The 15,536-nt window shown below is 36.9% G+C and overlaps 1 protein-coding gene across 1 annotated transcript in view; it reads right to left on the minus strand.

Moving 5' to 3' along the window:
• Window positions 1-1,428: 1,428 nt before the first annotated feature.
• The window catches only part of LOC149792983 (leucine-rich melanocyte differentiation-associated protein-like), a 42,916-nt gene continuing 28,808 nt past the window's right edge, over window positions 1,429-15,536 (minus strand). Inside the window, exons 6-7 of the mRNA XM_089966852.1 lie at window positions 13,520-13,645; window positions 1,429-5,966 (exon numbers count right to left, since the gene is read on the minus strand). Of these exons, the coding sequence (XP_089822978.1) occupies window positions 13,565-13,645 (81 nt within the window). The 3' untranslated portion in view covers window positions 1,429-5,966; window positions 13,520-13,564. The remainder of the gene's footprint in view (window positions 5,967-13,519; window positions 13,646-15,536) is intronic.

Below are 15,536 nucleotides of genomic sequence, written 5' to 3' on the forward strand. Positions count from 1 at the left end.
ACTCCCAACACCACTCCTCTGCTTCAGCCCATGGACCAGCAAGTGATCTCCAACTTCAAGAAACTGTACACAAAGGAGCTCTTCTCAAGGTGTTTTCAGGTCACTAATGACACCGAATTGACTCTGAGAGATTACTGGAAAGACCACTTCAACATCCTCCACTGCATCAATCTCATTGACAAGGCCTGGAATGATGTCTCCACCTGTACCTTGAAGTCTGTCTGGAAGAAAGTTTGGCCATCGTGTGTACCAGAGAGAGAAGAGTTTGAAGGATTAGAGGCAGACGCAACAGCTGTAGTGGATGAGATTGTATCTTTGGGCAAAAAAATGGGCCTGGAAGTCGATGGCAACAACTTGGAGGAGCTGACTGAGGACCACAGTGGAGAGCTCACTACAGATGAGCTTGTGGATCTTCAGAATGAACAGCTAAAGACATTAAAGGAGGAGCAGTCGTCCGATGATGAGGAGCCAGTGACCGTTTCAACTGCCAGGATTAAAGAAATTTGTAGCAAGTGGGCAGACGTCGAAGACTTCATTGTGAACCATCATCCAAACAAACTTGTTGCTAACAGGGCAGTAAACCTGATGAATGATAACGCGATGGCCCACTTCAGAAAGATTCTCCAGCAAAGGAAGCGACAAATTTCCCTTGATAGTTTCTTGGTGCAGAAAGGTTCCCAGTTGGCTGCCAAGAAACAGCGACCAGAAACTCCTGAAACTAACGATTCAGAATAGCAAACAAAGTGACAAATTTCCCATGATCGTTTTCTTGGTAAGAAAGATGGACTAAATCTTTTTTTATTTTACATTTAATTTATTTGGTTGTTTTCTTTCTCTTTATTTAATACGTGAAGTACACATATTCTTTGCGTTTTGTCAGGTAAACGACCGGATATTAATAAAAAAGAACGATTCTTTCATCTTGAAACGGATTGTCTCTATTTCATTGATTTCAATGTTTCGGGTTACGAACGTTTCGGGTTACAAACCGAGTTCTGGAACGAATTAAGTTCGTAACCCGAGGTACCACTGTATAGATGTACATAACAACTGAAGCTTATATTTTTGTGAAATAGTTTGTAAAACAATGGTGAATTTAAAGTAATTTGCTCATCTTTGATTTGATATCTAAATTAACAAAAGTAACTATGCTGAGTTCATAAATATAGATCTGCTCATCTGTGATGCCTAGATGCAGCAAAGGTAACTATGGTGAATTCATAACAATAGACAGATCTGCTTATCTGTGATGCCTAGATGCAGCAAAGGTAACTGATGAATTCATAAATAATAGATCTGCTCATCTGTGATGCCTAGATGCAGCAAAGGTAACTATGGTGAATTCATAAATAATAGCTAGATCTGCTCATATGTGATGCCTAGAGGCAGCAAAGGTAACTATGGTGAATTCATTACAAAAGACAGATCTACTCATCTATGATTTTATTGCTAGAAGTAACAAAAGTATATGTGGTGAATTCATAAACAATAGACAGATCTGCTCATCTATATCTAGATACAACAAAGGTAACTATGGTGAATTCATAGCAACAGACAAATCTGCACATCTGTGATTTGATACATTGATGCAACAAATGTAACTTAAAAATCAAAATTTATTACTTACTGGCCCACCATTTCAAACACTTCTGTTGCACAATTGAAGAGATTGCTGTAGAAGTAATTATATGTAGTTTAAACTGTCTTAAGGCAAATTACAAAATAGATTCATTAGAGGCAACTGCATGAATATAACCATATCACTTTATATTGTAAAGTTACTGGAACACTTATAATGTATTAACTATAACATTTCATACAGTTCCTCATGATTTTGGGTTTCTGGGTTATATATATACTAATAGCATTTTAAGCATCTTTGAATAGGAAGCAAGGAAAAATGAAAAAATAAAGTTTATAAAATATACAAGGATTTTTCAGTAATGATGGTGCAGACAAAATTAGGGGTATGAAAAATTAGACAATACAGCTTTATAATGTATATACATTTGTATTTTTATAATTACCATTTACCAGCAGTTTAAAATATGGCTATGAGTGTGCAATGGGACTATATATAAAGTTTTATGCTTTCATTCACATAACATAATATTTCTTTCATATACAGAAACACTGACGTAGGACATTTGTAAAAAGAAGAAAAAGAGTCAAAAAATAATTTTAAAGAGTTTTGTTTCAAATTTAAAATCATTAAAGCTAAATCTAGTACATTGTGACCTACTTTTGCCATTGGTGAGTACTACCCTCCAAGAAGAATAACCAAGTTTGAAGACTACATACAACAGTGTCAGAGAAACTGACCCAAATATAAAATCGTAATATAATTCCTGTAGTGTGCTAAGTAGGTTATGATAGCCTACTTTTGCCCACTGAGTAGTATCCTCCATGATAAAGACACCAATCCGGTGTCATTACTATCAGACTACATAAAGTGACAGAAAATCTCAGCTAAATTCAAAGCAAATGTAATAACTGTAGGTCACTCTGACCTATTTTTACCAGTGATAAATAGTACTCTGGTTTCATGTTTGTACCTATGACTTTCAGAGAAAATGAGCTAAATCCAAAAACGTAATGTTGACATATTTGCCTACAAGAATAACATCAACTTTGGGAATGGGATCCCCCTGCCTTACTCTTTCTTCACAGACAAGACAGGAATGACAGAAGCTTGCAATAAATGCGACAGGCTTGCATTGAAAACAGAGAATGAACTAATAGTAGTAGAATACTTTAGTAAACATGTCAATTATCAAGACATGTCAGAATACATGAACTTTGTGTAACATTACTGGTCATCTGCCTAACTGATGAAATTTAGTAAATAAACTGTGTTTCTAGAGGAACACAATTGGTATTTATGACTGAAAATGTTTTACTGTATATAATTGAAGATGAATAACATGTCGGGATGGTCTATTCCAATACAATAAAACATTCTTCAAAAGAAAAAAAAAGATATGCAATAAAAGTTTTTAAAATCTGTTGGCCTTTAATACTGGTTTAGCTAATGGGGGAAGGGGGCACCATTTATATTAATTACGCATTCTGCAGTTTTTTGTCCTGCACTCAAGTATTAAGAGTAAATCTTGTTTAAATTTCACCTGAAAATGTTGAATACAGACCATGCAAGTCATGGAGCAATACTCATGGATAGCCACTGGCAGTTTGCAAGGTTGAGTACATTTCATGGTGTATGGATTCCTCATATTAATGATAAAAATTTATGTTTATGAAACAATACAATAGAAAATCACTAAGTATGAAAAGATGCTATTGTAAATGGACTTGGTTTTAAACCAGTTATGCAGGACTTGACCTCTTGGATTTGTGAAGAAAGCTAATTAGTGTATATATTTTTTTCAAAGGACAAGCCCATGTTTCAAGATAAGCCCACTCCCCACCAGTACTACATTTTTTTTATAATAAGCCCATGTTTCAAGATAAGCCCGGTCCCACATGTACTAAATTTTTGTATAATAAGCCCATGCCACATTTTGAAAACATAATTAGGCTGATGCCGTGGTCATGTCAAGCGAGAAATATTTTAGCTGCTTATATAACCTCAGCAATTGTTTCATTTAAAAAATCATGGTGATAGACAAAACATATGTTAGCAATATTTGAAAATTTAATATAAAAGTGACCTTATAATATTCTGGAGTTACAAAGGACTGAACCTCTACCTGATGTATATTTTTCAACCAACAAACTATACCAAAAAAATGCAAAATAGGTAAAATATTTACACCTCCCTGGGTCATCAGACTATGCAGTGGTTAAACGTTTGCTATGAATTAGATGACTGCCCAACCAAGGTCAACTACTCTGCCAAACAATCTGACCAACAGACGAATCACCATGACACATCAAATCCAACTGTGGTCAACTGCTCTACCAAACAATCTAATAGACGAATCACCATGACACATTAAATCCAACTGTGGTCAACTACTCTGCCAAACAATTTGACCAACAGACGAATCACCATGACACATCAAATCCAACTGTGGTCAACTACTCTACCAAACAATCTAACCAATTATAGATGAATCAGCATTATGCACCAAAAATAAAGAACACTCAATCTATCACTAGTTGTCAGACATTATTATGTGTAGTTACTTGCTAGTTGCTGAATCACTGTATAATCACACATGTAGAGCTATGACTGAATGTGAATCACTGTATAAATCACATGTAGTGCTATGGCTGAATGTGAATCGCTGTATAAATCACATGTAGTGTTATGACTGAATGTGAATCACTGTATAAATCACATGTAGTGCTATGGCTGAATGTGAATCACTGTATAAATCACACATGTAGTGCTATGGCTGAATGTGAATCACTGTATAAATCACATGTAGTGCTATGGCTGAATGTGAATCACTGTATAAATCACACATGTAGTGCTATTACTGAATGTGAATCACTGTATAAATCACATGTAGTGCTATGGCTGAATGTGAATCACTATAATCACACATGTAGTGCTAGGGCTGAATGTGAATCACTATAATCACACATGTAGTGTTATGACTCAATGTGAATCACTATAATCACACATGTAGTGCTAGGGCTGAATGTGAATCACTATAATCACACATGTAGTGCTAGGGCTGAATGTGAATCACTGTATAAATCACATGTAGTGCTATGGCTGAATGTGAATCACTATAATCACACATGTAGTGTTATGACTGAATGTGAATCACTATAATCACAAATGTAGTGCTATGGTTGACTGACTTAACATTTCATTGATTGTTTCAAACCAAATATGTTGTCTTTATAACCGATTTATAAAATTTAAATTGTTATAACTTCAATACTTGCATCAAAGTTTCATCATTAAGCTCAAATTCCAATCTGGTAAACGTGTTAAATGGAACAACATGATTTTCTAGGAACCGCTTTGGTAAACGTGTTAAATGGAACAAAATGATTTTAAAGGAACTGCTTTGGTAAACATGTTAAATGGAACAGCATGATTTTCTAGGAACTGCTTTTGGTAAACGTGTTAAATGGAACAACATGATTTTCTAGGAACTGCTTTGGTAAACGTGTTAAATGGAACAACATGATTTTCTAGGAACTGCTTTGGTAAACGTGTTAAATGGAACAAAATGATTTTAAAGGAACTGTTTGGTAAACATGTTAAATGGAACAGCATGATTTTCTAGGAACTGCTTTTGGTAAACGTGTTAAATGGAATAGCATGATTTTATAGGAACTGCTTTGGTAAATGTGTTAAATGGAACAACATCATTTTCTAGGAACTGCTTTGGTAATAGATTGACATGATTATCTTGACTTTGGTGATTAGTCTTTTCTAATGTACATCTTTGCATATTGATATAATTCCAAATTTCATGTGACAGCATTTAGGAAGTAGAACAAGTATGCTGATTCATCAGATCAATAATGCTAATCAGATATGGAGAAATGTGACCCAGGAAAAAAAACCAGAGATTTGTATAGCAGTGCTAGCCCAACAGTATCGTCTTTATTCCTATAAAGACAAGAATATACAAAAGCATTGTTCCAACATTATTTAAATGGCAACAAATAAAAAGCCATGCTTGATTATAAGTACATTTATGATAAGGAAATGTGTTTTAAATATGAAAATATTTAGGCATTTAAATTGTGTCTCAAGGCATAATTTATATCCAATTAATACAATAGTCATATCAAACCAATAAGTTTGCAAACACATGAATGCAAGTTATCACAAATTAAGATTTAGAAAGAGTAAAGCGTCTAGCCCAAGGAAACACCAATGCCACTGATCCACGCTGACCCAAAGAGGGAATCAAACCAGTACCCATCTTTCTGGTCATGAGTCCGAAGCCTTAGGCACTGCAGCTCCCACTGCATATAATGACCTGTCCAATATGCGTATGTAAAAGCAGCCAATGTCTGAAATGCCAAATTATTCACTGAAAAAGAAAGCAAAATGTGGTGTTTTTAAATGTGAAACTTTATTCACCTACATCATATGTCCCAAGATTTAAAAAACAAAATAAATTTGTATTAAATTTGTGCCCCCCCCAACTGCACCTTGCAATAAAATAGATAAACAAAATGCTCATCAGATAATAAAAAGAAAGAACTAACCTTGCATTGTTATCATTTATTCCATTTTCTCATAACAAGCATTAAAGAATAAAATATATCCACAAACTCTGTATATGTAGTGTAGGCTTCCATACTGTAGTGTAGGCTTCCATACTGTAGTGTGTATTGTTTATGTCCGATAACACACACCATGTTGTTGATTAAGACAAATATTGAGAAACAAATCATGTTTGGTGGTGCTCAAAGGTTTGAATATGTTATCCCACTGAAAACTGGACCCATCAAAATCGAAACAAGAGGGAAATAATCAAACAAAATCCTGAAGACAACTGTAATTAACGCAAGACATGGTGTTTGGTGCAAAATAACCAAGACTGAATTATATCCAGGTCAACTATATGAAAGTATCTTGCAAATACAGTCCTCACCCTCCTTGATTTGTCTGCAGCATTTGACACAACAGACCATGATATATTACTTCACCGTCTCCAGCATGTATTTGGCATTCATGATACAGCCTTACTGTGGTTCAAGTCCTACTTGGTCAACAGGACACAAATTGTGTCCGCAAATGGAATACATCCAGCCCAGTTGATCTATGTTATGATGTTCCACAGGGGTCTGTTCTTGGACATGTTCTCTTCATTCTGTACACTCAGCAGCTCTCAAGTGTCACAGATCATCATCCAGTGTCTCAACAATTGTATGCTGATGACACCCAAATATACAAATCTAGCCACCCAACTGAAGTTGATGCTACCATCCAAGGTGTAGAGAGGTGCATTTCTGATGTGAAATGATGGATGACATGTAACAAGCTCCAGATTAATGATGATAAAAATGAAGCCATTCTGATCATAACACAAAGACTTTCTCATTCACATCCTTTACCTCAAACAATAAATATCAGCAACACCAACATTAAACTCACACAATCAGTACGAAATCTAGGTGTTACTCTGGACAGTACACTCACATTGCACCAACATGTCAAACATATGCAAGGCTGCATATCTTGAGCTGAGACACATCAGCTCCATTCGCAAATATCTTTCAGTTGGTGCCATTAAAACACTTGTGTGTTCATTAGTACTTTCAAGACTGGACTATTGTAACTCAATTATGTCTGGTTTGTCTCAATATCTACTCCAGAAACTTCAAAAAGTTCAAAACACTGCTGCTCGGATCATACTTAGAGTACCACGATCAGAGCACACCTCCCCACTGCTCTGTACCCTACACTGGTTATCCATTCGATCCAGAATCAAGCACAAAATTTGTTCTCTGTGCTACGTTTCACTGTCGGACTCTAGTCTAACATACCTATCTGACCTCACCTATGTACACACAAGCATGATACTTACGCTCCTCTTCTGACAATCGTATACTCATTATTCCCACTATGAAAATGAAGTCATATGGACAGTGTTCTTTTGCATACCAGGGCCCAGCAACGTGGAATGAATTGCCCACTGAACTTAGACACAAAGACACAGTGATCCCATTCAAGAGTGCTCTCAAAACTCACTTATTTTGACTGCAAGAACAAATTTAAAGACCTAATAATGTTTCCTACCTTAAATATTCTCAGCATGTTTTTTTTTGTTTTCTAATTTCATGGTGTTTGTTTTTGTAATCATATCATTATATGTTTTTTTATCTTATAGGTGTTGTCTAATGTTGTAAAGCGCTTAGAGCTTCTAAAGATTGGGCGCTAAACATAGTCCTCATTATTATTATTATTGTTATTATTATTAATGCAAATGCAAAGAGAAAAGGAAGAAAGGGAATTTCAAATTAGGTTAAAAGAATTAGAGCTGGCAAGTGAAAAGCACATGTTATTGTTTATGAGCATTGCTTTTGTATCATATCATTGTTTACAAAAATAAACGTTGTATCACATCTGTGTTTATGAACATTACCAGTGTGTCATCTTTAAGGATTGGACATTTTGAAGACTGGCAAGATGTTACCCAACAAGGGTAAATGATATGAAATAAATAAAGCATGTATTTTGTTGTATGTTTCATCTTGCCCACAAAGTTACGATAATATAACTTTCTGTTGACACAAGCAAGAGTAACTCCTGACATATCAGGGTTCAGTGTTTAAACACAATATTAATAATATCCCTGAGTTTCAATGAAATACACCCATCGATGAGGAAGATATGAGGCTATACATACTATAACAAACATATTAACATCAATGACATCATCATCATGGTCACTGCTAGAGTAGTGATACCTATATCTTGGCATACCATTCATAGGTGAGACAAAAGCATGCCAGTCACAGCTGTGACAAAGGCTTGTCATTCACAGTTGAGAAAAAAACTATGCTATTCAGAGGTGAGACAAAAGCATGCCATTCACAGCTGAGACTAAAGCCTACCATTCACAGGTGAAATCACAACATGCCATTCACTGGGAGGAATAAAAACATGCCATTCACTGGGAGGAAGTAAAACATGCCATTCACTGGGAGGAAGTAAAATATGCCATTCACTGGGAGGAAGTAAAATATGCCATTCACTGGGAGGAATAAAAACATGCCATTCACTGGGAGGATGTAAAAGATGCCATTCACTGGGAGGAAGTAAAACATGGCATTCACTGGGAGGAATAAAAACATGCCATTCAATGGGAGGAAGTAAAATATGCCATTCACTGGAAGGAAGTAAAACATGCCATTCACTGGGAGGAAGTAAAACATGCCATTCACTGGGAGGAAGTAAAACATGCCATTCACTGGGAGGAAGTAAAACATGCCATTCACTGGGAGGAAGTAAAACATGCCATTCACTGGGAGGAAGTAAAATATGCCAATCACTGGGAGGAATAAAAACATTCCATTCACTGGGAGGTAAAAGATGCCATTCACTGGGAGGAAGTAAAATATGCCATTCACTGGGAGGATGTAAAAGATGCCATTCACTGGAGGAAGTAAAATATGCCATTCACTGGGAGGAATAAAAACATGCCATTCACTGGGAGGATGTAAAAATTGCCATTCACTGGAAGGAAGTAAAAGATGCCATTCACTGGGAGGAATAAAAACATGCCATTCACTGGGAGGAAGTAAAAGATGCCATTCACTGGGAGGAAGTAAAATATGCCAATCACTGGGAGGAATAAAAACATTCCATTCACTGGGAGGATGTAAAAGATGCCATTCACTGGGAGGAAGTAAAATATGCCATTCACTGGGAGGATGTAAAAGATGCCATTCACTGGGAGGAAGTAAAATATGCCATTCACTGGGAGGAATAAAAACATGCCATTCACTGGGAGGATGTAAAAGATGCCATTCACTGGAAGGAAGTAAAAGATGCCATTCACTGGGAGGAATAAAAACATGCCATTCACTGGGAGGAAGTAAAAGATGCCATTCACTGGGAGGAAGTAAAATATGCCATTCACTGGGAGAAAGTAAAACATGCCATTCACTGCGAGGAAGTAAAACATGCCATTCACTGGGAGGAAGTAAAATATGCCAATTACTGGGAGGAAGTAAAATATGCCATTCACTGGGAGGAATAAAAACATGCCATTCACTGGGAGGAAGTAAAACATGCCAATCAATGGGAGGAATAAAAACATGCCATTCACTGGGAGGATGTAAAAGATGCCATTCACTGGGAGGAAGTAAAATATGCCATTCACTGGGAGGAAGTAAAATATGCCATTCACTGGGAGGAATAAAAAGATGCCATTCACTGGGAGGATGTAAAAGATGCCATTCACTGCGAGGAAGTAAAATATGCCATTCACTGGGAGGATGTAAAAGATGCCATTCACTGGGAGGAAGTAAAAGATGCCATTCACTGGGAGGAAGTAAAATATGCCATTCACTGGGAGGAAGTAAAATATGCCATTCACTGGGAGGAATAAAAACATGCCATTCACTGGGAGGATGTAAAAGATGCCATTCACTGGGAGGAAGTAAAATATGCCATTCACTGGGAGGAATAAAAACATGCCATTCACTGGGAGGATGTAAAAGATGCCATTCACTGGGAGGAAGTAAAATATGCCATTCACTGGGAGGATGTAAAAGATGCCATTCACTGGGAGGAAGTAAAATATGCCATTCACTGGGAGGAATAAAAACATGCCATTCACTGGGAGGATGTAAAAGATGCCATTCACTGGAAGGAAGTAAAAGATGCCATTCACTGGGAGGAATAAAAACATGCCATTCACTGGGAGGAAGTAAAAGATGCCATTCACTGGGAGGAAGTAAAATATGCCATTCACTGGGAGAAAGTAAAACATGCCATTCACTGCGAGGAAGTAAAACATGCCATTCACTGGGAGGAAGTAAAATATGCCAATTACTGGGAGGAAGTAAAATATGCCATTCACTGGGAGGAATAAAAACATGCCATTCACTGGGAGGAAGTAAAACATGCCAATCAATGGGAGGAATAAAAACATGCCATTCACTGGGAGGATGTAAAAGATGCCATTCACTGGGAGGAAGTAAAATATGCCATTCACTGGGAGGAAGTAAAATATGCCATTCACTGGGAGGAATAAAAAGATGCCATTCACTGGGAGGATGTAAAAGATGCCATTCACTGCGAGGAAGTAAAATATGCCATTCACTGGGAGGATGTAAAAGATGCCATTCACTGGGAGGAAGTAAAAGATGCCATTCACTGGGAGGAAGTAAAATATGCCATTCACTGGGAGGAAGTAAAATATGCCATTCACTGGGAGGAATAAAAACATGCCATTCACTGGGAGGATGTAAAAGATGCCATTCACTGGGAGGAAGTAAAATATGCCATTCACTGGGAGGAATAAAAACATGCCATTCACTGGGAGGAATAAAAACATGCCATTCACTGGGAGGAAGTAAAAGATGCCATTCACTGGGAGGAAGTAAAATATGCCATTCACTGGGAGAAAGTAAAACATGCCATTCACTGCGAGGAAGTAAAACATGCCATTCACTGGGAGGAAGTAAAATATGCCAATTACTGGGAGGAAGTAAAATATGCCATTCACTGGGAGGAATAAAAACATGCCATTCACTGGCAGGAAGTAAAACATGCCAATCAATGGGAGGAATAAAAACATGCCATTCACTGGGAGGATGTAAAAGATGCCATTCACTGGGAGGAAGTAAAATATGCCATTCACTGGGAGGAAGTAAAATATGCCATTCACTGGGAGGAATAAAAAGATGCCATTCACTGGGAGGATGTAAAAGATGCCATTCACTGCGAGGAAGTAAAATATGCCATTCACTGGGAGGATGTAAAAGATGCCATTCACTGGGAGGAAGTAAAAGATGCCATTCACTGGGAGGAAGTAAAATATGCCATTCACTGGGAGGAAGTAAAATATGCCATTCACTGGGAGGAATAAAAACATGCCATTCACTGGGAGGATGTAAAAGATGCCATTCACTGGGAGGAAGTAAAATATGCCATTCACTGGGAGGAATAAAAACATGCCATTCACTGGGAGGATGTAAAAGATGCCATTCACTGGGAGGAAGTAAAATATGCCATTCACTGGGAGGAAGTAAAATATGCCATTCACTGGGAGGAATAAAAGATGCCATTCACTGGGAGGATGTAAAAGATGCCATTCACTGCGAGGAAGTAAAATATGCCATTCACTGGGAGGATGTAAAAGATGCCATTCACTGGGAGGAAGTAAAAGATGCCATTCACTGGGAGGAAGTAAAACATGCCATTCACTGGGAGGAAGTAAAATATGCCATTCACTGGGAGGAAGTAAAATATGCCATTCACTGGGAGGAATAAAAACATGCCATTCACTGGGAGGATGTAAAAGATGCCATTCACTGGGAGGAAGTAAAATATGCCATTCACTGGGAGGAATAAAAACATGCCATTCACTGGGAGGATGTAAAAGATGCCATTTACTGGAAGGAAGTAAAACGTGCCATTCACTGGGAGGAATAAAAACATGCCATTCACTGGGAGGAAGTAAAATATGCCATTCACTGGGAGGAAGTAAAAGATGCCATTCACTGGGAGGAATAAAAACATGCCATTCACTGGGAGGAGGTAAAACATGCCATTCACTGGGAGGAAGTAAAAGATGCCATTCACTGAGAGGAATAAAAACATGCCATTCACTGGGAGGAAGTAAAACATGCCATTCACTGGGAGGAAGTAAAAGATGCCATTCACTGGGAGGAATAAAAACATGCCATTCACTGGGAGGAAGTAAAAGATGCCATTCACTGGGAGGAAGTAAAACATGTCATTCACTGGGAGGAAGTAAAATATGCCATTCACTGGGAGGAAGTAAAACATGCCATTCACTGGGAGGAAGTAAAATATGCCATTCACTGGGAGGAAGTAAAACATGCCATTCACTGGGAGGAAGAAAAACATGTCATTCACTGGGAGGAAGTAAAACATGCCATTCACTGGGAGGAAGTAAAATATGCCATTCACTGGGAGGAAGTAAAACATGCCATTCACTGGGAGGAAGAAAAACATGTCATTCACTGGAGGAAGTAAAACATGCCATTCACTGGAGGAAGTAAAACATGCCATTCACTGGGAGGAAGTAAAACATGGCATTCACTGGGAGGAAGTAAAATATGCCATTCACTGGGAGGAAGTAAAACATGCCATTCACTGGGAGGAAGTAAAACATGCCATTCACTGGGAGGAAGTAAAATATGCCATTCACTGGGAGGAAGTAAAACACACCATTCACTGGGAGGAAGTAAAACACACCATTCACTGGGAGGAAGTAAAACATGCCATTCACTGGGAGGAAGTAAAACATGGCATTCACTGGGAGGAATAAAAACATGCCATTCACTGGGAGGAAGAAAAACATGCCATTCACTGGGAGGAAGAAAAACATGCCATTCACTGGGAGGAAGTAAAAGATGCCATTCACTGGGAGGAAGTAAAGCATGCCATTCACTCTTGTATCCTTTTCCTCCATATAAACTCATCAGTGAAGATCGATGTTGAGTCATTTTTTTTTCAAAATCATCAGGTATAAATTACCAATATAAAGTACAGTCAAAATACAATGCTGACAATGGCCTTTAAATTGGTGACAGTATTGTAAACAATGGTATATAAACTTGTGTATAAAAAGATTTTAATGTACCCAAGCCATACACACAATTGATTTGAATGTAAAAAATAAATACCGAATCAGCAGTTCAGTGAACTAATTGATTTGAATATAAAAAAAAATTCCTGAATCAGCAGATCAGTGAATTAATTGATCTGAATGTAAAAAAAAATTCCTGAATCAGCAGATCAGTGAACCAATTGATTTGAATGTAAAAAATAAATACCGAATCAGCAGTTCAGTGAACTAATTGATTTGAATGTAAAAAATAAATACCGAATCAGCAGTTCAGTGAACCAAATGATTTGAATGTAAAAAATAAATACCAAATCAGCAGTTCAGTGAGCTAATTCCGACAAATTCTGGATTCATCATGTTTTTTGTTCCTCGTCTTGAAAACTACTTGATCTTTGCCTTTTTGAAGACTTCTTTCTTGTTTTACTAACTGTAACCTGCAATAGATATATTATTTTACACTCATTAAGTAGGTACTGATGACAAGTTTCAAATTCAACTATCTATGTCTGAATTGTCCATGTGTAAGTGTCACCTTATCTTAGGGCTGAAACAGTAAAATCCATAACTGGTTACCTGTAATATAGTAACTGGACCATAACCACTAATTTGCAGAACTGCAGCCTAATCAAAGTTTTAAGTTTCTAAAATCAAGTGAAATTGATGTGTTACAATTGCTGGCACATCTTTTTCTAACTAGCTTTTGCATATGATCTACATGTACAAATCAATGGATGATTATTGCATTTAGCATTAATTATATAGGTTTAGATGGAGAACATCAGAATGGTCAATACTTGCAGGATCCTGACAACCTCCTGGTTTGAGTTTGGTAAGGAGATAGGGTTGGGGGGAGAGGAAACACTTATTAAGTAATGATTAACCAGTAACCAAATTTTGTAACTGGTAACCAACAATAATCAAACTGTCAGTACTTATCCAGGTAATCATTTGCATAGCAGAATAAAATGAATAAGGTTTCACAATACAATAAGATTCTATTTATTCCAAACCAGGTTTATATACAAACTGCCCTCATCCAAAATGAATTAATGTTTACTTGTAAATGCTATGGTTGGTAACAAATTAATGTTTATAAATAAAAGTCAAACCTAAAATGGTTGTCCATAAAAGAAATGGATTTACACTGTATAAGAAATCACAGTCCAACAAATTTTCTGTCTGGGGACTGAAAGGCTGGGTTTGCATTATGATTCACTGAATTCTGGTAGCCCTAAGGGCTAATAAGGCTGGATTTGCATTATCATTTATTGAATTCTGTGGTTAGTAAAATAATTTTATAATAATTATTCTATATTATTTTGTCAATTTACACATTTTTCACATCATGACTAGGAGCAAGAAAAAACTTAAAGATAGCAGTTTTTAAATTTAAAACATGCCTTTAAATTAAACTTGGACTAACAGGAACTTTTTTTATGTAGAATTTGTTGGATTCTGAAAATGTTGATTTACAGTTCATACTTCAAATCTACAATATAATTACAAGGTAATCAGGAAGTTCCCCAAGATTTAAAGTTTTATATTTCTAATCTACAATATGATTGCAGGGTACTCAGTGTGCTCCCCAAGATTTAAAGTTTTATATTTCTAGTCTACAATATAATTGCAGGGTACTCAGAGTGCTCCCCAAGATTTAAAGTGTTATATTTCTAGTCTACAATATGATTGCAGAGTACTCAGAGTGCTCCCCAAGATTTAAAGTGTTATATTTCTAGTCTACAATATGATTGCAGGGTACTCAGAGTACTCCCCAAGATTTAAAGTGTTATATTTCTAATCTACAATATAATTACAACATAGAGTTCTCCTCAGGATTTACAGTTTCATACTTCAAATCTAAAATGGGGGCCCCAAGTGGCCGAGTGGTCTAAAGCGCTCTCCCTTATGGATCACTGCCATCTCACCTCTGTCTGCGTAGGTTCAAGTCTCGGATTCAGCCAATGTGGGTATGTGAGAAAGCTTGCCAGTAGCTTCTCGTGGGTCAGTGGTCCTTTCCGGGGTTTTCCCCAAGTTCTTCCTCCACCAGTAATACTGGCCGCCATGTATAGCCTATCTTGTGCTGAAAAATGGTGTTAAACCCTACAACAACAACAACAACAAATCTAAAATATCATTACAACATAGAGTTGTCCTCAGGATTTATAGTTTCATATTTCAAATCTAAAATATAATTACAAATAGTCTCAGAGTTCTACCAAGGATTCAGTCATATTTAAGATTCGCAATATAATTATGTGGTATTCTTGGTTCTTCCTGGAATCTTTTTAAGGATTGCCAGGCTTCATCAGCTTGGATTACATTGTC

The sequence above is a fragment of the Sinohyriopsis cumingii genome, chromosome 8, assembly GCF_028554795.1.
Source record: "Sinohyriopsis cumingii isolate HCF-2022 chromosome 8, ASM2855479v2, whole genome shotgun sequence".
Taxonomy (NCBI): Eukaryota; Metazoa; Mollusca; class Bivalvia; order Unionida; family Unionidae; genus Sinohyriopsis; species Sinohyriopsis cumingii.